Here is a 22,188-nt window from a genome sequence, read left to right as displayed (position 1 = left end):
TATCCCACCTTAAGGATTCACTATGCCACAGGTGCTCTGTGATTAGTAAGGGATTGCTTAGGTGGGATGTGAGTGGAAAGAAACGTTTGAAAACCACTGTCTAAACCTATGCCCTCTCATTTTAGACTCCCCTGACCCTGGGGAAAAAATGGTGACTTAGTCCATCTCTTTCAGGCTTTTATATACCCCAATAAGGTCAACCCTCAGCCTTCTTACCTCCAGTGAAAAAGTAGCCTCTGCCTATTCAGTTGTTCCTTGTAACTCAAGCCCTCTACTCCTGGTCACATCTTTGTGCACCTTTTCCAGCTTACTGATATCCTTCTTATAGCTAGATGATCAGAACTGGGTACAAGACTTCATGTGGTCTCACCAATGACTTGTACAGTTGTAACATGCAAGACTAACTCTTGAACTCAATGGCCTCATTGATGAAGGCAAGCATGCCAAATGCCTTCTTCACCACTTGACTGCATTATTATTTTCAAGGAACAGGCCAGTTATATCCAATTGCTCAGCTCTCCCTGGATTCTATGTCATCACACCAGGACCATGTTGGACTTTGTCAAAGGCCTTGCTGAAGTCTATGTAGACAACTTCTCTACTGTCCTGCCCCTGTCAACCCTCTAGATAATCTCTTCAAAAACTCAATTAAGTTTCCCAAGTACAAAGCCATGCTGTCTGTGCTTATTCAATCTTTATCTTTCCAAATCCATGTGGATCCTGTCTTTCACAATGCTCTTGGGTAATTTACCCCACCATGGTCTGGAGTTACCAGGCTTTCTTTGCAGTCCTTAAATAAGAGAACAACATTAGAAAACTCTTCTGCCTTCCAACATTCACTCATGGCTAACAAAAGAACATTATAGCACAGTACAGGCCCTTTGACCCATAATGTTGTGCCAACCCATTATATTAAAAATATCTCTGCCAGTGGTCAGTAATTTCTTCCCTAACTTCCCACAATATCCACTGGTTGCTTTTTTATCCATAGGGCATATTACTACTTTAATGAATTCTAACAAATTAGAACATACAAATATGTTCAGTCCATAGTGCTTTGCAATCTTAATAATCTACTCTAACAACTGCCTGAAAATTCCCTTCTGCATAACCTCCACTCTTTTCAGTTTCATGTACCTAATAGTCTCCTAAAAGATCCAACTGTACCTGGCCCCACCACCACTGCAAGCAGTACATTCCCATGCTCCCACAACTCTGCGTGAAAAACGCACCACTTACATCTCACCTGTATTTATTCACAAGCACCTTAAAATTATTCCTCCTTGTGTTGCCATTTCAGCCCTGGGAAAAGTCTCTGGCCATCCACACATTCAATGCCTCTCATCATTTTGTACGTCTCTATCAGGTCATTCATCCTTCACTGCTGCAGGGAGAAAGACCAAGTTCCCTCAACTTATCCTCATAAGACGTCCTCTCCGTTCTAGGCAGTATCCTTGTAAATCTCTTCTGCATTCTCTCCACAGTATTCACATCCTTCCTGTAATGAGGTAAGGGATTGCTTGAACACGATATTGCAAGTGGCGGTCTAATTATGGTCTTGTATAGTTGCAAACATGATTTTCCTCAAAGCTACAATCATGCTCGATTGACTTGACTTTTTCTGTACTCTGAAATCAAGAAAAAGTTTTAACTGGTTCCCCATGACAGATATTAAGCTAATTGTCATATTGTTTTATATTTCTCGACTACCCAATTGGCGAAACATCACTCCTACTCCTACCCTCCCAAGCCTTATAAGAAGTTTGCCTGTTTAATTGAGATCACCTTTCAATTCTTCTAAACCAGCCTTTCTCAACCTTATTCTGCCTATGGCCTCCTTAGGACTCTGCTCAAAGGTTTATGGGCTCCATTCCCTGTGAAGCAGTAATTTAGTGGTCCAACCGACTACATTAAAAACATGAAAATATTTTATGATCTCAGTCTGTGGTCCCCCTTAATGTGCTGTGCCACCCCCCCCCTCCCCAGGGTGGGGCCAAATGGTCCCAATTGAGAATGGCCAATCTAAACTTTTGTAAATTTTCCACTCCTCTGGCAGTGTGAAAATGTTGTGACAGAATTTCTTTGCTAAATTCTATCCTGTCATTTTTCCTCCAGGGCCCCTTGACATTTTTATGACACCTGCAGTCTAAATTGACCACAGGCACTCCATAAGAAACTGCGTTAATGGATAGGACATTTATCCTCCAACATCTCCGCAACAGTGGAAGTCAGTGTAAACATGCTTCCTTTGTAAGCGACCATTCCGGAGATAAGTATGCATTTTTAAAAAAAAGGATTTTGCCATTATTTGTGTGTAAAAATCATAAAAATGTTTTGACAATAAATTAATTGAACTCTCAGTAGCAAGTATATATAGTCTTGTAGATAATATTCTTAAAATGGCAGTGTGGACTTCATTTCAACAAGATATCTGACCCATTCTCTCTTACTCAAAGGCCATGTACCATTTAGTTCCTTGCAATATCCATATGCTAATTTTCAATGATTCATGTAGAAGAACATCCAATTCCCTGAGGGCACAGTCCTATTACAAACTCTCACCATTTCAAAGATTTTCTTTTTTTCCCACCGAAGTGGGTGGCCTCATATTTTTCCACATATATTTTCATTTGCCATGTTCTGCCCCGTTCACCTCTTATATCTAAATCAATGATGTCTGATTTGACATCAAAGTTCTTTGTTTGAGCTTTGAATACACGCATTTTAATCTCCAGATACTAGTCACTAAATTATTGAGATGCCACACATTAACCAACCATTTCTATTTGGTTGGGCATGGGGACACCACGGAGTAATAGCCTGAAGTGGATTTTGGATGTGGTGACATTTAGCAGTCTGAAATATAGAAAAGTTGGAGGTTGCGAAATAACATTCAACACTATTGATTCAGAGTTAGGTTCATACATTAAGCAGCAAACAGGAGAATGAAAAGATAGGGCTGGACACCTCGAACAATAAAAAATGCTAATGGGTAGCGAGAGGCAAGAATGATTACTTGAGAGTCTATTGGTTCAGAGTAAGATCTCTGTGATTATAAAGAATAGGAATTTATTGTAATGAACATGTCACAAAATTTGTTGTTTTGCAGCAGCGTTACAAGGCCAACATTGATATAAATTACATTTCAAAAAAATAGGAGAAAGTGAAGGCAGTGTCTGTGGTTCACTGTCCATTCAGAAATCTGATGGCAGAGGGGAAGAAGCTGAGGTTCCTGTTCCTCCTTCCGATGGTGGTAGAATGAAGAGGGCATGGCCTGGGTGGTGGGGGTCCTTGAGGACAGAGGCTGATAAGACACCGCCTCTTGTCGATGCCCTCGATAGTGAAGTCTAGTGCCCGTGATGTCGCAGGCCGAGTTGACAACCCTGTAGTTGGAAGCTACTGCATAAATGGCTCCTAACGGAATTGGTTTGAAGGCAGATACAATGTTCAAGAAAAGTTTGGACAAATAAATGGGGGGGGGGGTTTAGAGGGATATCACAAAAAAAGGAACAGAAGCAGGCCATTTGGCCCAGAGTCTGCTCCATGAAGCCTCCCTGAGCTAAACTGTTCTCACATCTAGTTCCAAGTTCCAGCCTTGTCCCCATATCCCAAGATAACCCTAATTAAATACCTACCAATTTCCTCATTACATTCCCCCAAGATCCTGCCTCCACAGCTGCATGTGGCCACGAATTCCACAAATCCTCTACTCTCTGGCTAAAGAAATGTCTCCACATCTCTGTTGTAAATGAGCTCTTTTTAAACTGGCTATGGGCCAATTACACGCAGGCAGGACATTTTGGCTGAAGTGAGCAAGTTGGATGAAGGCTTTGCTGCGTTGGAATTCGGTGGTAAAAAACGAACATCTTGAAGTAAAGAAAAAACACACACAATGCTGGAGAAGCGCAACAGTGTGGCCACTGTAAAGATACACAAAATAGACAACGCTGGAGAAACGCAACAGTGTGGCCACTGTAAAGATACATAAAACACACACTATGCTGGAGAAACGCAACAGTGTGGCCAATGTAAAGATACATAAAACACACACAATGGTGGAGAAACGCAACAGTGTGGCCAATGTAAAGATACATAAAATACACACAACGCTGGAGAAACGCAACAGTGTGTAGCCAATGTAAAGATATATAGCCGCCAACTTTTCTGGCTTGCACCATTCATCAAGGCGTTTGAATTGGCTCTAGATTTAATAGGTTTGGATTCAAAACAAAATCAGGCAGTCCCATCTATACCTTCTCCTGCACCAACACCCCCCCCCCCCCCCGAGGAATGGCCTTGCCTCGCTCGCTGCCCACCTGCTTTCTTTTTGTTCCAACCACTCTAACCTTAACCTGTTGGGCTCCGTGTCGCGTGTCAGCAGCTGGTTCGTCCTGTTTTACCCCTGCACCCAGTCCGGAGTATATAGTATTATGAAATGGCCGGGGTCCAAATTCATTCAATGGTCTGAATAAAAAGAAAAGAGTTCCTGGTCATAACTGAGCATCTATTAGAAGATAAAGAAGTGATTTACAATATGTGCGCCCATACCATTCATTTAATTGGCTGCCCGATGTTAATGATACATCAGAGTGATCAATAGGTCTATTTTCGGGTATGGAATCGTGCAAAGCAAAGCAGCAACCCACGTCAGTCTCAGCGCTTAGCCAAAACAAACAGAATTTCTAGTATTCTTTTCTCTCCGAATGACGCTGTCCTTCCAGCTCCACAATGTTAGGAATCATAAAACGGGTACAGTTAAAACGACACACCAGCAGCCTGCAAAGATGCAGTGGAAACTGCCTCAAAAGGAAGAGCATGCTCGGCTTTTTGCAAGAGTACTTTTCTATCTTGATCCGACGCCAGCAAAGGAGCACCTTCCTACCAGCGCTCCTCAAAGGCCAGTGTTGGGAGCGCCACGTCCTTTACTCAGATTCAAGTCAATCGTTCCCTTCTATCCGAGTCCAACGACAGTGGAGGGGGGGGAATAAATAGTGCAAGAAAAAGACAAAGTAAGATCGTGTCTGTGGTTCAATAGAAGATTAAAGAGGGGAAGTAGCTTGGGCGCTGAGTGCTCTCCTTCAGGCTCTGTACCTTTTTCCCGAGAGTAGCAGAAGTGGCGGGGGGTCCTTGAGAATACGTCCTGGATGGAGTCTGTTGCAGGCGAGGTAGAACTAACTCTGTAGTTTTTTTTGTAGTTTTCTTGTCCTGAGCAAGCAAGTGGCAGTGAGGTCCAACAGCCAGAATTGCATACTCACTTATAGAAAGTTTTGGAGAGTCTTTGGTACCAAAGTCTTTGGTACCAAATCTCCCTTCAAAAGCTCACCTTCTCTAGACTTTGAATATCACCTGTTTTCCATAACAGGAAGGTGGGCAGTTGAGCATCAAACAGCAATAGGATAATTGGCTGAATGTCAGAACAGATCCATTTTCAATTCAAAAGAATACCATTAAATCAAAGATGTCTTTGTCAGCTGTGTCCATGCAGTCCAATCTTCGCTAATTGAATTCCCACATCTTGCAATTTTCCTCCTTGCAGATTTTGAATTCCGATTGATATCTTGAATGGCCTTTCTCTGATCCCAACTACAGTAGTTGTTGCCCTGTATTTTTCCTCATGACTCAGTTTCCATACTAAGGCCTCCATTTCTCCCCATTTCCCTACAATGCATCAATCACTGGAAGAGGTATCAAAATATTCATTATTATGGCCCCTTGCCATCCTTCCAAGGTATTGAATAAGCTCCTGATAATCAAGAACTCAAGTGATTGCAAGGTTACACATCATACCTTGGCTAATTTGGCTGTTTCTCTTTTAAAAAAGTGCTAAATCTTCTGGAATCTCAAGATGTCTGTTGACTTTATGTGTCAAGGAAATGCTAATGTAGTAAGGCAAGACAGATATTTCTGCTCAAAGACTGAACTGGAACGAAGAAATGGCCAAAGACAGAAGAATGGCCAAAGACAGAAATGGCCAAAGACAGAAATGGCCAAAGACAGAAATGGCCAAAGACAGAAATGGCCAAAGACAGAAATGGCCAAAGACAGAAATGGCCAAAGACAGAAATGGCCAAAGACAGAAATTGCATTCACCATGCAACAGATACAATTTCTCTCCAATTAACTTCAGTTACCATTTCACAAACAAAATCAATAAAATGGCTTCAGAGGCTTTGACTCGCTCACTACCCTTGGCAGGTCAAGACATCTAACGAGTTGTGGTTCCTTTCCTATTCTGACCACCTCCCCATCATCAACTCCAATCATAGTTTCCCTTGAAACACTATTCAGAAATGTTAAATCTGCCCAACCTGAAGAAAATTTCCAAATTTTTAATTCAGACTTCTTACACATTCAGAATCTTGCTTGTGTGTAAATAAGCATTCTTTACTTTCTATAGCACAGGAAATTCCCTTGTCCATCAAGGAAATAAAGGGAAACTTCCCATATACAATTGCCCTCATAATTAAATTAATTTCTTATTAACACAGTGAACACAAATGGATGCTCTAACTCCCTAAATTGTTATTTTTCTCCCTTCCCTGGAAGCGTCTGGGAAATAGCAGTTAGTTCTGATGCATGGATTCAAGTTTCAACATCCAAGTCTTTGCAATCGTGCTCTCAGTTTCTGATTTTAGCCATTATCTGATGGACGATCACAATAAATAAAGACAAATAGAATTAAAAATGTAATTTAATAGTTGGTGGAATTCGAGGAGATGGAAAAGGAATTTGTTTAATACAAAGTAGAACCGCTGAACACTTCAGCACAGAACAGGCACCTTCAGCCAATCTCATCCAGGCCAAACTATTATTTCACTGAGTTCCATCGACCCGCAATGGGACAATAGTTCTCCAATCCACGTACCTATCCAAATTTCTCTTAACTGTTGAAATTGAGCCCGCATCCACCACTTCCACTGCATTGATATAGAGTTTTTCTACATTTTTTCCCCAGAGAGGGTTCATGTGTATGTGCTACCTCAGGAGAAAAATTGTTGTTTTTCCAATTTGTCCTTGGCTTCTCCATAGAGAAGACGAGGGACAGATTCCAACATCTGCAGTCTCTTCTGACTTCATGAGATAATGATAGATTGGTCATTGAAGTTTTCGATTCCAATATTAATTTATCAAAAATGATTAAACCAAAAATATTTCTATTTGAGCAGTCTAGTCACTTCTGCATGAAGCAAATTGGTATGAAGTCAGGTTTCTGAAATTTGTTTGAAGAACAAAGGGTTTTAACCCAAAAACATCGACTTGTAATTTCTCTCCATGGATACTGCTCGACCTGCTGAGCTCCTCCAGTTTTTCTTTGTTCACTCAAGATTCCAGCATCTGCTGTTCTTGTGCTGCTCCAGGAGTTAGCTTTTTCTTTATTACAGCAGATTCCATTTAACGCCGGCTGCCCACTTAAACCCAAATTAACCACAAACCTTGTACATTTTGAAGGGAGAGGGAACCTGAGCACCTGGGGAAACTATGTAGAGATCGGGATAACGTGCAAACTCCTTACAGACAGCGCCGGATTCGAACTTGGGTCACTGCCACTGTAATAACATTGCGCTAACCGTGCTGCCAAATATGCTCCACAGAAACTAATTCAACTGCTTGATTTGCATATTCAATTCTTGAAAGTGTGGTTAAAAACAGCTCACATAGCAACCATCACAAAATTTTATTAAGGTTGATAAACATTTGTATTCAATAACATTTTAAAAGAAGCAACACTGATCTGCATCGGATACACTTCTGTAAAGTTCTTCCTCAGGCAGTACTACTTGAGTTTGTTTGGAATATGTGCGACACAGCAACATCATGGGAAAAAAAAATCCACCACAGTGTTAAGAGCAAATTTATATTACAGAAAACTGTTGCATGCAAGTATTCCAGTTAGTTAACCAACAAAACTTTTCCAACAACCAGAGATAAACCAACCATTTCAAAGCTTTATTCTAGTAAGAGAATTGACAATTGTGAGTAGAATTAACAGTGCCTTATCCAAATGCAAGTTCCTGAGGGAGCTTTAGGGTAGACGTTGAAATGTTTTCACTAGTGGGAGATCATTACAATGGGATGTAGCTACAAAGTAGGGGGCCAGCCATTTAAAATAGAGATGTGTAGACATTTTTTCTCTCAGAGGGCAGTGAATGTCTGGCATTCTCTGACACTGAGGGTAATGGAGGACAGATTATTTGATGTGGAGATATTTGTCTGATGAGGGTTATGGGGATTGAACAGAAAACAGTACAAGCAGCCAGGATCATAGTGAATGACAGGGCAGAATGAAGGAACCTTTTCTTACATTTTTGTTTCTAATAATTAACTTGTTTTAAAGAACGACTAAAGTTTCCGATGCACTTCTCAGGTTTTTTTTTTAATGACCATTTGGCCTTGAGTGACAAGCCTCTTGGGTTCATTGTGGCCAAATTCCATCAATTATTAAAACCAGCTGCGTGCTCCTCGTTCTGCAGTCAGATGCAGATGAAATCAAAAACTATTGATCAGAGAGAATAATTGTTAAAGGCTCAATATTATTAAGGAAGTTCATCAAGATTCTTGCCCATGCTATTAACTCCATTGGCCATAAGTCTTATTAAAGCCACATGGTGTGGGTGGGGTTGATAGTCCCCTCATCTCTAATCTACATTTTAATGACTTTTACTGATAAAGCCAGGTCCAGAACTGGACCAACCCATTCCCGATTTTATTTAATATTATCATAGGTTTTGCACTGTTTTCCAGTACATTTCAATAAAAAAAATTCAATGGGGGAACCCCAATTTTACTATTCCTCGATTTTAAACAAGGCATCCCAGAACATTTAAGTTAAAATGATTGACGCAATTAGAAGGAAACTTGAAGGTTTCACGGGGGTAAATGATAATATTATCATGTTGCTCATATCCTGTCTGTGAGGACAGATTTGCATTTAAAAAGTCTTGGGCACGGTTGGTATAGTGGTTAGCGCAACAACTTTACAGCACCAGTGTTCGGGACAGGGGTTCAAATCCCACACTGCTCCAAGGAGTTTGTACATTCTTCCCGTGTCTGAGTGGGTTTTCTCTGGGAGCTCAGCTTTCCTCCCACTGTTCAAAACATACCTGGGTTGCAAGTCAATTGGGTGTAATTGGGCAGCACGGGTGGGCCGTGGGCCAGAAGGGCCTGTTATCATGCTAAATTTAAATTCAGGCGGGTTTAGCTGGAAGATCTAACAGTGGTGTCATATTCTCGCCACAGGAATTTTAATTGGAGGGATAAAGGATTAACTATCGGGCTAGTTTGCCTCAGAAAGGCTCTAGGGTCACTAGTTTTAAAAGTGGCATTAAATCCAATGAAGGGTTTTACATCTGGTCCCCAATTAAATTTTATGAATGCACTTTTATTAAGATCCAATGCATATGCATCAAATCTTACTCAGATGAGACCTGCAGGCATCAATGAATGTCTCACAAGACCATAGACCATGAGAATGCCCCAAATTAAGAGGCGTAATTAAGAGTTTTGCAAAACAGTTTCTCTATATGGTCGATGTGTTATTGAAGCATCACTTGTGGGCTTGGAGGGAAAATGATGATTTCTGAGGCCATTTTTAAAAGGGATGTTATTGGTGTGGTTATGGATGATACCATTGGTTTTTGAGAATTATAATAATTCCTAGGGCAAGACATTTACAAAGAAGTTGTACCATCTTCGAGCACGATCATGGAGTGCTGCTCAGTTAATGACAATGGGGGGGGGGGATTAAATTTTTTTTTGAATATCATTGAAGTTATGAAATTCCCCCTCTATCCTATGCAGGGAAAATGGAAATTTTACTTTTATGTACAACTTGAATATAGAGGTTTGTTTTATGAGGTTGTTTGCTGATTCATCACTGTTAAATTTAAATTAAAATTAGACACATACAGCATGGTACAGGCCCATTCAGCCCACAAGACTGTGCCACCCAATTACATCCAATTAACCTACAACCCCATGTACATTTTGAATGGTGGGAGGAGACCGGAGCTCCTGGGAAAAACCCAGAGAGACACGCGGGAGAACGTATCAACTACTTACAGACTGTACGGGATTCGAACCCCTGTCCCAATTGCTGGTGCTATCAACAGTGTTGTGTTAACTACTAATGCTAACTGTACCAAACCACGTTCATCAGCTTCTTTAACTAACACATCAGATGTTGTAGATATTAAATAACTAGAACTAGAATGGCCTTTTCAGTTCACTCCCTAGCTGGGCTGCTATCCATGTTACTGTCGCTATATTACATTAATTTTGTTCCATCCCTTGCTTATTTAACATGAAAATGACCCATTTCAAACATCAAAATAGAGAGTAGTTCATTTTCTATGTTGTAGTATTCAGAAAGACAGGAATCCTGTGAAAAACTGAATCGACTCAGCAAGGTCAGGAATGAAGAGATTGTAGCAGGTATTGGTCCATTAACGAGTCTTTAGGGCACCTATCAAGGAGGTCTCTCTGTGAAAACCAAGGGTCAAAAGGCACAATGATGTTTTCGAAGTCCTCTGTTTATGACCTCTCAGACTGGTGAGTAATTCACAGAACCCAGGCTACTGGGAAGATTGGAATACCAGACCATTTTACATGGAGACGTTGCTTCTGTCGTGGACGTATCTACACAGTTTGGGAACGATTCTAGCTCTTTGGGCAAGACCAACTTAAAGTATAAATACCTAGAAAATTCATCATGTGGTTAATTTGATGAGCTTTTGTGAACTCATTACTGGTGCTGGGGCAAGTCGTTCCCCAAAAATGATGCATTTGTGCTTTTTGGGGCAAAACCACTCAAGATAAAACCTTTGCTTCTGTTATTATTCACATGACCTGATTTAGACTCAATTATATCTCAGCCACACATCAGGACAACGATTGGTTCTCCTGTCAGCAGTTTCCTTTCTGACTCTACAAAACCTAGGAAAGATGGGAAATGGTAGAAAAGGTATAAACTCTTCATACTACTTCTGACCCAAAGACAGTATCGGTGCACAGAAGGACTCTACCATATGTTAACAAGCAGTTCTAAAATACCAACTGAAAACTGTTCTGGTTGAAAGTCAAACCTTTGTTTGCTTGAATCACTTACACATTTAAATATAAATTCATTAAAAAATTGCATTAAACAAACTGCAGGTTTACTTCAGGCAAATACCAGAGACATCACTATTCTGCCCTAAATGAGAGAAACTAGTTTGAAGCAATCCAGTTCAGAAGAAAAACAGCGGGTACACAAATATAAACACTAAATTTAACATTCAGTCCAATCAAAGCAAACTTATACATGCAAATCTATGTTACCTTTATTTTACAGGGAGAAAATAAGAATAATTCCACACTGCATGTTAACAAAAAAACTGAACTGGATTAAAAACACGAAATATCTCACCAGAATTCTACAAAGTTTGTAACAAAGGAAAATTCTTAAGTTTGTGAACACACTTCAATCCCAGATGTTGTAAACTGCACAAAACAAAGTTAGGTGTCTGAAGTATTACTTTTGCAATGGCAATAACCTGAAAGAATACTTAGGAAGAGATGAAGAAATGAAAATTACATCTCATTCTCTCCAGTTCACTCCCCCCTCATTTTTAAAAAAAATGTAATGTAGCAACATTTGACTGAAATATTCCAAAAGGTATAATTTAACTCTTCCTCAACAGCCTTGGAATGCGATACTGATGTAAAACCAACAAGAACGAGAGCAAAGTATGAAATTCACAGCTATTTCAGATCAGGCACACATTTGGACTTCTCCATGATACAAGAACAAAATTCAATATAGAGTAACAATGGTTAAAAAAAGGGGAGGGGCACTTGATCTAAAGCCTCCATAATCTTCAGAAAGTGTGTAGCAACTATCTGGGAATGATGGTAGTGTTAACCCACCTCTGGTTAAAACAGAATAACAACTCAAAGCTATTGAACTCCCACTGTCATAAGATGAAGCAAATGCTGTAACAAGTTAAAATCTCCTTAGATTTTTTTAGGAACATCAACAGGATAGTTTATAATTGAGGAATATTCATACACAAGCTACAAGATGCATTTCAGCACTACCTAAAACTCCCCCCCCCCCCCCCACCCCCAGACGAAAATTGACTTAACAAATGAAAGAAAATTAAACAAAAGCACACAGCTTTCCCTCTGCCATCAGTCAGTTTTCTTCATATTCCAGGATTATCTGCACAGTGGCGACCATTAGAACCAATTTTGAAAAAATTGTACATGTTTTGCCATACCCGAGAATCTGGTTAGTTTTAGTCTCTGTAGGCAGGCTGGTGTCCAAGAGGTCTGTCATCATACGAGCTGTACCTCTTCACATGTATTCTACGTACACGATCTCTAATTTCCAACGCCTCCTCGTCTTCACTGTGCGATCCTTGAACAGATGTACGACTAGTAGCCTCCAGCAGCAAGTTATCGGGTACTCGCGGTGTTTCATAAAGCAAGACATTCAATGTCTCTTCATAAATTCTTGCTTCAGGAAATTCCACCTGCACAAGAAAAAGATGACCATTCAAGCTGGAAATTTCTAGCTGGAGAATGTGACATGATCTTAAATTTCCTTTCAGGTATACAAACATGACGACAAAATACTCCACATTAATCTGTCTGGACACTCGGCAGGGAGGATAATATTTTTTCTCAATGACTCATCTTAGAGTTGAATCAACATGTTAGGCGAAACGAACCATTGACTATTTTGCAATATTCCTTTAAATTTTTCTATATGATGATCCACCTCCAACTTTTAATATAAAATGCTGAAATCTTGCCTCAAAATGTCATTTGGATACATCCAGGAAAACCTTTAATATTATTTGTAACTTTTTCAAAATAATCCAACCACAACATAATTTTAACCCAATGAATGAAAGCCTTATTGCTACCATTTGTATGAGACAGGATTCATCAAATCCTGAGCAAGGAAATATTAGGGCAATGGTTCTCAACCTTTCTTCTCCACTCAGATACCATCTTAAGCCATCCCTCACTAACCACAGAGCGTCTGTGACCTCCTATGTCATAGGTGCTCTGAGGATGGCAAGAGATCACTTGAGGTGGTATGTGGGGGGTGGGGGGGGGAGGGGAAGAGAAAAGGTTGCGAACAACTGCAGATGGGGTTACCTCATTAAACATATTTAAGGCACAGATATATTTTTACTAGGGGAAATTAAGGGTTATGGAAAAGACAGGAAGATGGAGCTCAGTCTACAGCCAGATCTTATTGAATGGTGATGAAGACTCAATGGGGCACATGATCTACTCCTACTATGTTGGGATACTACTAAGCAAACACTTTAAAATGTTAGACTTTATAAGTTTACTTTCTATGGTTATTTTTCACATACCTTGGTTTGTTTCTTTTCTGTTGCATACACAATGGAGGTGCAGCAAACCTCAGCAAGCTTGCGGCCCTGCCCATAAAACGACCAGCAGCAAATCTCATCTCCCAAGACATCTTTCATAAAAAGCACTCTTCCATTAAATCTTAAGGACAGTTTGTCAAATAGCTCAACATTCTTCAACAAATTGTCATCAGAGTTGCTGAATAATCAAAATTAAAGTTAAATAATTGGATATAAAGCACAGCAACACTGCAGTTTTATATTATGCAGAAGATCTTGAAACCTTGTTTGGATAATCGGAGAGCATTTCAAGTTACAACCACCAAAACAAATTTATTTTGCAGTCTTTGACATACAAAATTAAGCATAATAAAGGTTTGAATCTTGGTTTAATTTTGTTAAACCATCAGAAATGAACAAAATTGACTACCTGCACCATTATAATGCAGACTAAATTTATATTCATTATTAGGTTTGGAAACAAAAGGATTATGAACTTTCAGAAATTTGTATGTACAGCATATGCTGGTTTGAAGGTTAACAGGAACCCATCCAAGCTTTACATTTGTGGTTTGTTAAGATCTATTTCATGAGACCACACATCAAGTTCAAAATCAATATCTGAATCAGCCTGCATACATCTCAAGCCATCGATCCAAACAGATCTTGACATTCTGATTTAGGATTTAATTATTAAAAAACCCAGAGCACCAGCAACCAATAAGGTTGAAAGGTAAAGCAATTAAATAATAATGAGATTATTGCTTGGAGATCCTTCTACTGAAGCGAATAACTTTTTGTCTAACTTTATACATTTCTCAAGGAGCAGAGGTGTGACTTGGTAGTTTTCAATAATTAACAACAATGTTCCAGTATTTTTTTTTAGATAATCAGTTATTCATTATTTGTACATAAATGTCTTTTATTCCCCATTTTACTGGGGAAATTGTCCTGCTTTTATTGGGACCGGTTTCCTTTACTTGTTTGGTTCTCCGTTTACTCACTAAATTAACATCCTTTTTCCCCACAACCCAGTTCTTTGGCTAACCTTTGGCAACAAATACTTGAAATGGATGTTTACACACCCACAAATGAGATGATTCTTCAACTGTCAAGATATCAAGCCCATGATTTAAATACAGATCATGAAGAACTTGCATTACATCCAAAACTTTTCATTCTTCTGCTGCAAGCAAATTTGTTACCCTGGCTTTTAAGCGTTTCTCTCCCTGAATAACCAGCACCCTGAAAATTACTATCATTCAGTGCTAATTGTATTAAACAATTTGTGACGAATGCATTGCTTTTTAAAGAAAAGTGAGAGGTACAGAAGTTAAAAATAATTTGTTGGGGGGGTGAAGGAAGGAGTGGGGAGAAGAGAGGAAGTGAATGAATTGATATGTGGGGTGGAAAAAAAAGTTTAAAATATTTAACTCTTTTGGAAAATAACTGCTATCCACTTTTAAAACCCTTTAATAACATCTCCGGGAGAAGGATTGTTGCTCAAGAAATAGCAGGTTAACTGCTGACAATGTGTCCCATTTCCAATTTGTTTTTTTAAGAGATAGGCCTTGCATTAAAACTTACAGAATCACTTTGATTTTCCACCATCTTTGAATGATCTCCTGAAAGGTGTATTATTGTACAAATGCTAGACACAGTTCAAAGTAATAATTTAAAAGAATCCAAATAAGCCAATCTAACTTGATTGAATGAGAACAGAGGCAGCATCGTACCTGGTGTAGGAATACTTGTTGTTGCTTCTGTTATGCAGCAGTTTCACGACTGGCTGTTAAGAAAAGATTCAGGGAGTTAGTTAATACCAGTCATCTTGGACAAAATAGGTTCTTCCAATAAAAGAGACAATAGTCTTGAGACCTTAGCACAACTTTCAATGAGTCTTTCTTCCTCCTTGGGAGAAGTCATCATGGGGATTGTGCAAGCAACTTCACAGCATTCATTCTTTTCCTAAGGGGGGGGGGGGGGAAATTACATCATCAATTCAGAGTTAGAGACAGTCAATGAATGAACTTTTCTTCACAAGTACAATGGTTCGAGGTTGCTATGGGGACCACAATCTAACTTTAGCTCAGGGCAGCAAACTATTCCTGCTGCACGAGGCAGTGGAAAGAATGGTCTTTTAGGGCTGGGTCATGCGAGGTGCACCGTGCTGCCAGAAGGTTTTACCAGCTGCACAATTTTTATCAACTCCCTGGTTTTACACCAGGCAGAATAAAAAAGGTTGCCCAAGAGTTTTCAGCAAACATGATCTTTCTGCATTTAAAGTGAACTCAGGAACCACTAATTCCATCAGCTCTCAGTCAGCTTCTTCATTCTCTAACTTCTTTCCACCCTATGGATTTTGTTTCCAGAAATGTATTCATTCACAGGATGTGGGCATCATTCAAGGTCAGCATCTCTTGGCCTTTTCCTAACTGCAGGATTTGAATGGCTCACCAGGTCATTTCAAAGTGAAGTCAACCACATGGGGCCTGGAGTCATATACAGGACATACCTAGCATAAGCAGCAGATTTCTTTCCCTAAATGCTTCTAAAAAGGCCAAGTTCACTTCATGAAACAATTTAAAATTTCCAACCTGTCATGAGGGGGATTGAACCCATCTTCAGATCATTCACCCAGGCCCACATTTCTCACCCAGGCCCACATTTCTCACCCAGGCCCACATTTCTCACCCAGGCCCACATTTCTCACCCAGGCCCACATTTCTCACCCAGGCCCACATTTCTCACCCAGGCCCACATTTCTCACCCAGGCCCACATTTCTCACCCAGGCCCACATTTCTCACCATACCATTTACTGCACGTTTCAGAGCAATTTAAATTAAAATTATTCCCAACTATTACACCTCCCACATAGAAAATAAAAACAGTCCATTAAATTACATTTGGTAATAGAAGCGAAACCAAGGGACAGCACCTGCAAGTTACCTGTAAAGCTGTCTGACAGATATCAACTAGACCTTGAATGAGGTAATATTTTGCCTCTGCCAACAGTTCCTTTATTTCACGCCTATTCTTCGGCAGGATAGTCGAGTCATCCCTCAGGTAGTTCAAAACAGTGCCAAAATGTTTCCCACAACGGTCGATAAGAATCCAACCTGTTTTGTAAAAAATACAATATAATAAGGAGCTCAATTTAAGCAAGTATCTTTTACATCCGAAGTTTCTTTAATACAAATACCTTCAAGGGTTTACCACATACATTACTTAAATGCAAGAACAACGTTATTGATAAAAAGTTATTCTATCCTTTTTGTACAACCTACTAGGTTTCACACAACTCCCAATTGCTAGTGGAAAGATTCTCCTGTTTCTATTTACCCTGCAATTAAACTTGCAGCAAACGATTAGCATTATCAAAGCTAAATATGCTTTACTTTGTTGACTTTTCTATAGTCTCATTATTTAGATTTAATCTTGTATCCCTCAGTGGCAAATTGACTCAACTAGAAGCACTTTCATAGCTGAAGGTTGTTGATCTGATGCCATTCCAGCTTTTCTAGACATACACTATGTTCATACATAAGCAGACAATGATGACTTTATGTATTTGATTTTTAAAACTGAATTCAATACAACTTATTCTTAATTAGTCACTACCTGCCTCCCCTTTTTCTCCACTCCAACTTAACTCTTCCATTAAGATATTTACAATCTAATTTCATGCCAATTATAACTTGTCAGTTCTGCATATGGATCTTGACTTAATACATATTGAAAATTAAAAATTATTATACCTGTTATACTCTACCAGCTCCGTAGGTACATCCAGAAAAAAAAATCAAATGTCACTTCATTAAACATAGTCTAACCCAGCAACTGCATCTTAGTTGATTTATTTATTTTTTTAAATCACAAGTTTGTTTCCTTTTATTATCTGGTGTGGCCTTTTCTCACCCAAACAAGAAATGACAGGGCCAAATGCTTTGCTACAGCTACCAATTAAATTATTTGGAATATGGTGTAGACATTACAAGTTTTGCTTTTAAAGACATCTATATAGTTTAAAGTTGCCCTTCCTCCATTAGGCCAGTGGAGCAAACTACTCAAGAGAACACGAAGGAAAGAATCATGGAGGAACTGAACTGCTTTACAGGACAATAAAAGGTATTAAAAGCAAGGAATTACACTGAGAAGATATTCACCAACATACCTTGAGGTAAATAATATTTGTAACATTTAATTGCTGCAGAAGGATATCAGTTTCAAAAAACAATTCCAAAATATCAACTATGCCCTCCCTTTTCATACGACTTATTAGTACAAGGTGAAAATGGTCAGATTAAGGTCCGAATCAGGATAACAAATACTTTTACACACTAACCTTCCTAGGACCACAGTGCTGGAAATGTTAAACCTCCCTCACACCTTCACTTCCTCCAAAGTTTTAACCTGCATACTTTGCATCAGCAGAACACACTTTAGTGTATCTACTCTCCAGTTTTCTTGGTGCAGCATGGACCTTGGCCCTGCAACTACATTCAATACTGTAGCCTTGACTGGTTTCCAATTTATCATCTAGGAGTATTATTCCTCCATGCAAAATAATCTGTTCAACTTGTACCATGAAGTATCTACAAGTCGCAATGCAAATACATAGACTGCAAACAACAGATTAGTGTGACATTGTAACTGATAGGGTAAACTAAAATTAAACTTTTTAAAAATCCTAGTTATTTTAATATAATAGTCTAATAATGGGTCTGACATGGTTGCATTCATTACGCTAAACAATCTTGTCCACTGAAGATACTTAACATTTTTTGCTAAAGAGGAAAGTTTTTTTTAAAAAAAGGAGAAAAAACATCCTACCATTTCTGTATATTTTAGAACATTGGTATTCATACTGCTCTGCTACCATTTGTCTTTTAGGCTACCCTGAAGTCATGCTGAGAGCTTTCTGTACAGACTGGTTGCCAGGAACGGTGTCTACACTTCAAAAGTATTTGAAATGGCTGAGGTACTTTGACATTGCCTAAAGTAGCGTAGGATGCTACATAAATGCAAATCTTTAAAGTATCACTTGAAGCATAAAATCACCTTCTTTGTCAGTCAGTACTTCCATTCTTCCACTAAACATTGCCTTCAGCATGGTGTCATGTCTGGTTAAAATCTGAACTGTGGTATAGTACAGCGAGCCTCCAACATTTAACCTGATGTATTTGTTCCCCATGCTTCCTCCTTTAAAGCTGATGGCCTTGGGTTTGGCTCCAGAGGAAGGACAAGGTGAAGTTAAGCAGGTGTCCCCAGACATGTCTCTCTGAAGATAAATGGTGACTCTACACACTGTTGGCTTAATCTGTCCCTCCGTGGTTGGTATGCACAAGCCGGACGAAAATGAGTCAAGGTCTGGTCACGTTCACAGATATACATAGTCTTTGCTTCACTAAAAATAAAGAAAATCTTAGCAATGAACATCAACAGACACTATAAACAAACAGCATTTTACACCCATCTGAAAATTATAATACATTAGAGGACACTGAAATCTCTCTTCTCCAAAGAGAGCAGATTTGGGTAGATTCCAGTTTGTGAATGTCTATATGGCATGCTTTTAAAGGAAGGGCTCAGGGCCAAAATGTTGGGTTACCTTTTACTTCCTAGAGATGCTGTGCAGCCTGCTAAGGTTCTCCAACTCTACTAGTTTTGTGCGTTGGATTAGAAACACAGCATATGTTTCTTGTTTAGTTCATGATTAAAGTTATTTAAAAAAAAAATTTATTTACAGCCCAGTAGAAGCCAATTCTGGCCTCTTAAACCCATGCCGTCCAATTACACCCAAATTAACCTACAATTTTGTAGATTTTGAAGGGTGGGAGGAAACCGGAGTCCCCGGGGAAAACCCATGCAGACACAGGGAGAACATATAAAATCCTTACAGACAATGTGGGATTCGAACATGGGTCAATGGCACTGTAACAGAGTTGTGCTAATCCCCTACGGTAACCTCGCTCCCCTTACATTTGAATGACGCAGTAATGAGACAATTGCCAAGAACAAGATTTGTTAAGTGGATGTTGACAGCTTATAAAAAATACTATATTTCTTTTGTCCATGCTGATTAGTTCACTTTTCTTGAATATCTGATGACCACTGCGGATCATTTTACCTAGCAACATATCAGATGTGCATCAGGTTCTGGCATAAAGTGACAAGACCTTCTATCCATAGGCTACCATTAATACCCAAAGGTGTGAGACAAAAGACAAAGAAATAACCTAAAAAAAAAATGCCTTGTTTCAAATTCTGTATTAAAGCCCTGAACATATTACCATTTGTCTCTTGAATAAATAGATTTCACATTTATTGTTAGAGTCCATACATGACATTCACATACAAGCCTGAGATTCCTTTTTCCTGTGGATGCCACAGAATTACCACTAATTGGTAGGTTAAAAAAAACTGTACACAGCGTGAACATCAGGTAGCCCCACATTTTATGCAAAACGTGTCCAAGTCATACGAAGCAACTGGAGTACCCTGTCATGTTGCACATTGGACACAGGTGTAGAAGAAAGTTGAGGGGGAACTATCTGAATGCAAGAATTTGTCTGAAATGTTCTTGACAAAACATCCTAGTTTATCAGAGGAATGTCATTACTGGTTTAAACACTTTTGAATAATGGAAATAATGGGCAAGAGGCTTTGCTCACTGCCTCCTTCCTTGCTTCCAGTTGAGTTCCTGGCCCTGACTACACATCTGCAATATTCCCACTGTTCTCTGGTTCCACACTTGTCCACTTTCCTCCCCTCAAACACAAAGCTGGCTCTGATGCTTTGAGATTATCCTGCTAAGTAAAATGCAAGGTGACTAATTTAAAGAACAAAGTACCTTCTGGAGGGGCAAGCAGGAAGAGGAGTGTCGTCTTCATGTAGTGATCTTCACCTGTCACCTTATTGATTTCTTCTGCAGAATTACTAAATGCCTCATGACCCTTTGATTCTCTTTCTAAACAAAAATAACACTACAGAGACCAAAGAGAACCAATTCTAACAATAAAAAAATCTTATCTGCATCCTAGAGAGAGGTCATTGATCCTCCTTGAAAACTTCTCTGCAAAATCCCTATTATGCAGCACACAATTAACTAGAAACTCAAACAACCAGCAAAAAGAGGAAATAAATAAATCAGAATAAATAAAGTTTTAAATAAAAGTTTAAAATTGTAAAAGTAAATGTTCTCCAAAGCAACATAACACCTTGGAAGAAACCATTCAGCCAGTGGAGTCCTCTGGTCATGTCCCACCTGCAGCAGCTGTTTGAATAAAGTGGTGTTTGAACAAAATGGCGACACCCAGGGTGAAGAACCGGCTGACGCCGCTGAGGTGACTTTCCCCAAAGTGTCTCCCTATCTTGATCAGTATATTAGTAAGGCTTCATCTGTAAGCTTTGGGGGTGGGTGGGGGGGGGGGGGGATTATGACAGTGCGACAGTTAGCATAGCAGCTAGCGCAACGCTGTTACAGCGTTGGAGAACAGGGTTCAAATTTAAATTCTGTAAGTTATGGGAACTACCTGGTTAAAGTGAACTTTACACAATAAAAGACAATACTGTTTTTGTTCAAGTTACATTTTCCATTGTCTTTTAAAGAGTGTATTCTTAATGCAGGTATATTAGCTAGGCATCGGAAGGGTGAGTCTCAGTCAACCAAAAAATTCACATATCTGACAGAAAATGGGGCTTCCACTGTACATAGTGCAAAGACACCACCCTCTGGAAAGTGTGATCAAGACAGAAGGAAATTTTAACAAAATGTTGGCAAGTTTGGTCCTTTCAGAGCCGATATACCTTGTTTCAGAGTCATGACTTTTTATAATTTGCAATTCCACACAGGATTGAAACTCCAATAATTTACTGGTGCTGGGAAATCAGTGGGATAAAGAACACTATAAAAGTCTTAGTTTCGATCAAATGTTTGTTTTCGTTGCATTGAATAGCTCCACACAGAGAACCCCTCCAACAATAGGCCATGTAATGACAGTCTAAAATAAAATAGCTCTACACAAGACCTCATGGCAACACCCCATGTCCAGATACCAGAACATGTTTACTTCTGAGGGAGGGACTCTAAGAAAGTGGTTTTCAAACTGCCCCTCGAAATTCACATGTCACCTTAATCAATTCCTTACCAAATACAGAGCACTTAAGGTGGCATGCGAGTTTAGGGGGGCAGTTTGAAACCTACTGCTCAAGATGTCATAAACTGTGACAATTGCTTTTGACTGCTGAACTGAGCATAATTTAATGAATCAATAGCAAAGCACTCAAGACAACAACCCACAACCTGTTGACCTGCAGAAACAGAGTGGCCACAGCATACCAGATGCCCTGAAGTGCACCAGAATAGCACCTCTGGAGAGATTCTTGGCTTCTGAATGAAGGACTGCTACAATTGGTTTGATGAGAATGGATCAGATATCGAGGAGCTAAGTAACTACAAATATGTATTTGTGTTGGTTTGGCCATTATATTCCAAAAGAAAGGATGTTTTCCCCACAGTTAAATAGTCTGAAATGTTTCTATCTATAGAAAAGTAGGTCACTGGTACCAAGACTTTGGAGAAGTTCTACTGCTCCAGAAAGAGTCAGCATATAATACCTTCTGTATTAATTAGATGAATGGATGTTGAAGAAAAGGCTCCATTTCTCATGGTCAAAGCAAATACAATTAAACTGGATAAAGACTGCCGCATCCTCTTGAAAAGTTAAAGTTCGCCATTGGACTGTACATCTACAATCACATGAAACAATTATTTCTCCAGACCACTGTCCAATTGCACACACCCCACATCAACATTAA

The 22,188-nt window shown here is 39.4% G+C and overlaps 1 protein-coding gene and 1 long non-coding RNA gene across 17 annotated transcripts in view; one reads left to right on the top strand and one right to left on the bottom strand.

The window, feature by feature from the left end:
* Window positions 1-1,367: 1,367 nt before the first annotated feature.
* Window positions 1,368-21,483, top strand: LOC138749571 (uncharacterized). Of its 5 annotated transcripts, none has more exons than XR_011348751.1 (4): window positions 2,119-2,273; window positions 17,418-17,548; window positions 18,262-18,349; window positions 21,007-21,483. It is a non-coding gene; the product is annotated as an uncharacterized lncRNA (long non-coding RNA). The 5 variants fall into 5 exon arrangements; XR_011348752.1 differs by having other exon boundaries at window positions 21,011-21,482; XR_011348753.1 differs by lacking the exons at window positions 2,119-2,273; window positions 21,007-21,483 and adding an exon at window positions 1,368-1,508 and having other exon boundaries at window positions 18,262-18,440.
* Window positions 4,366-22,188, bottom strand: part of LOC138749566 (BTB/POZ domain-containing adapter for CUL3-mediated RhoA degradation protein 2) — a 25,798-nt gene continuing 7,975 nt past the window's right edge. For 5 of the 12 annotated variants that reach the window (XM_069911122.1, XM_069911117.1, XM_069911119.1 and 2 more), the window contains exons 2-8: window positions 21,988-22,119; window positions 18,430-18,775; window positions 16,318-16,487; window positions 15,246-15,335; window positions 15,104-15,156; window positions 13,371-13,566; window positions 7,661-12,512 (exon numbers count right to left, since the gene is read on the bottom strand). In XM_069911122.1, the coding sequence (XP_069767223.1) occupies window positions 12,276-12,512; window positions 13,371-13,566; window positions 15,104-15,156; window positions 15,246-15,335; window positions 16,318-16,487; window positions 18,430-18,643 (960 nt within the window). In that variant the 5' untranslated portion in view covers window positions 18,644-18,775; window positions 21,988-22,119 and the 3' untranslated portion in view covers window positions 7,661-12,275. Of the gene's footprint in view, window positions 4,465-7,660; window positions 12,513-13,370; window positions 13,567-15,103; window positions 15,157-15,245; window positions 15,336-16,317; window positions 16,488-18,429; window positions 18,776-20,221; window positions 20,323-21,987; window positions 22,120-22,188 lie in introns of those variants that run through there. The other 7 variants (XM_069911123.1, XM_069911125.1, XM_069911126.1 and 4 more) reach the window with 3 other exon arrangements.

Source organism: Narcine bancroftii, chromosome 14 (assembly GCF_036971445.1).
Source record: "Narcine bancroftii isolate sNarBan1 chromosome 14, sNarBan1.hap1, whole genome shotgun sequence".
Lineage (NCBI taxonomy): Eukaryota > Metazoa > Chordata > Chondrichthyes > Torpediniformes > Narcinidae > Narcine > Narcine bancroftii.
The sequence above is the reverse complement of the archived record's forward strand: the minus strand, read 5'-3'. Positions and strand labels throughout refer to the sequence as shown.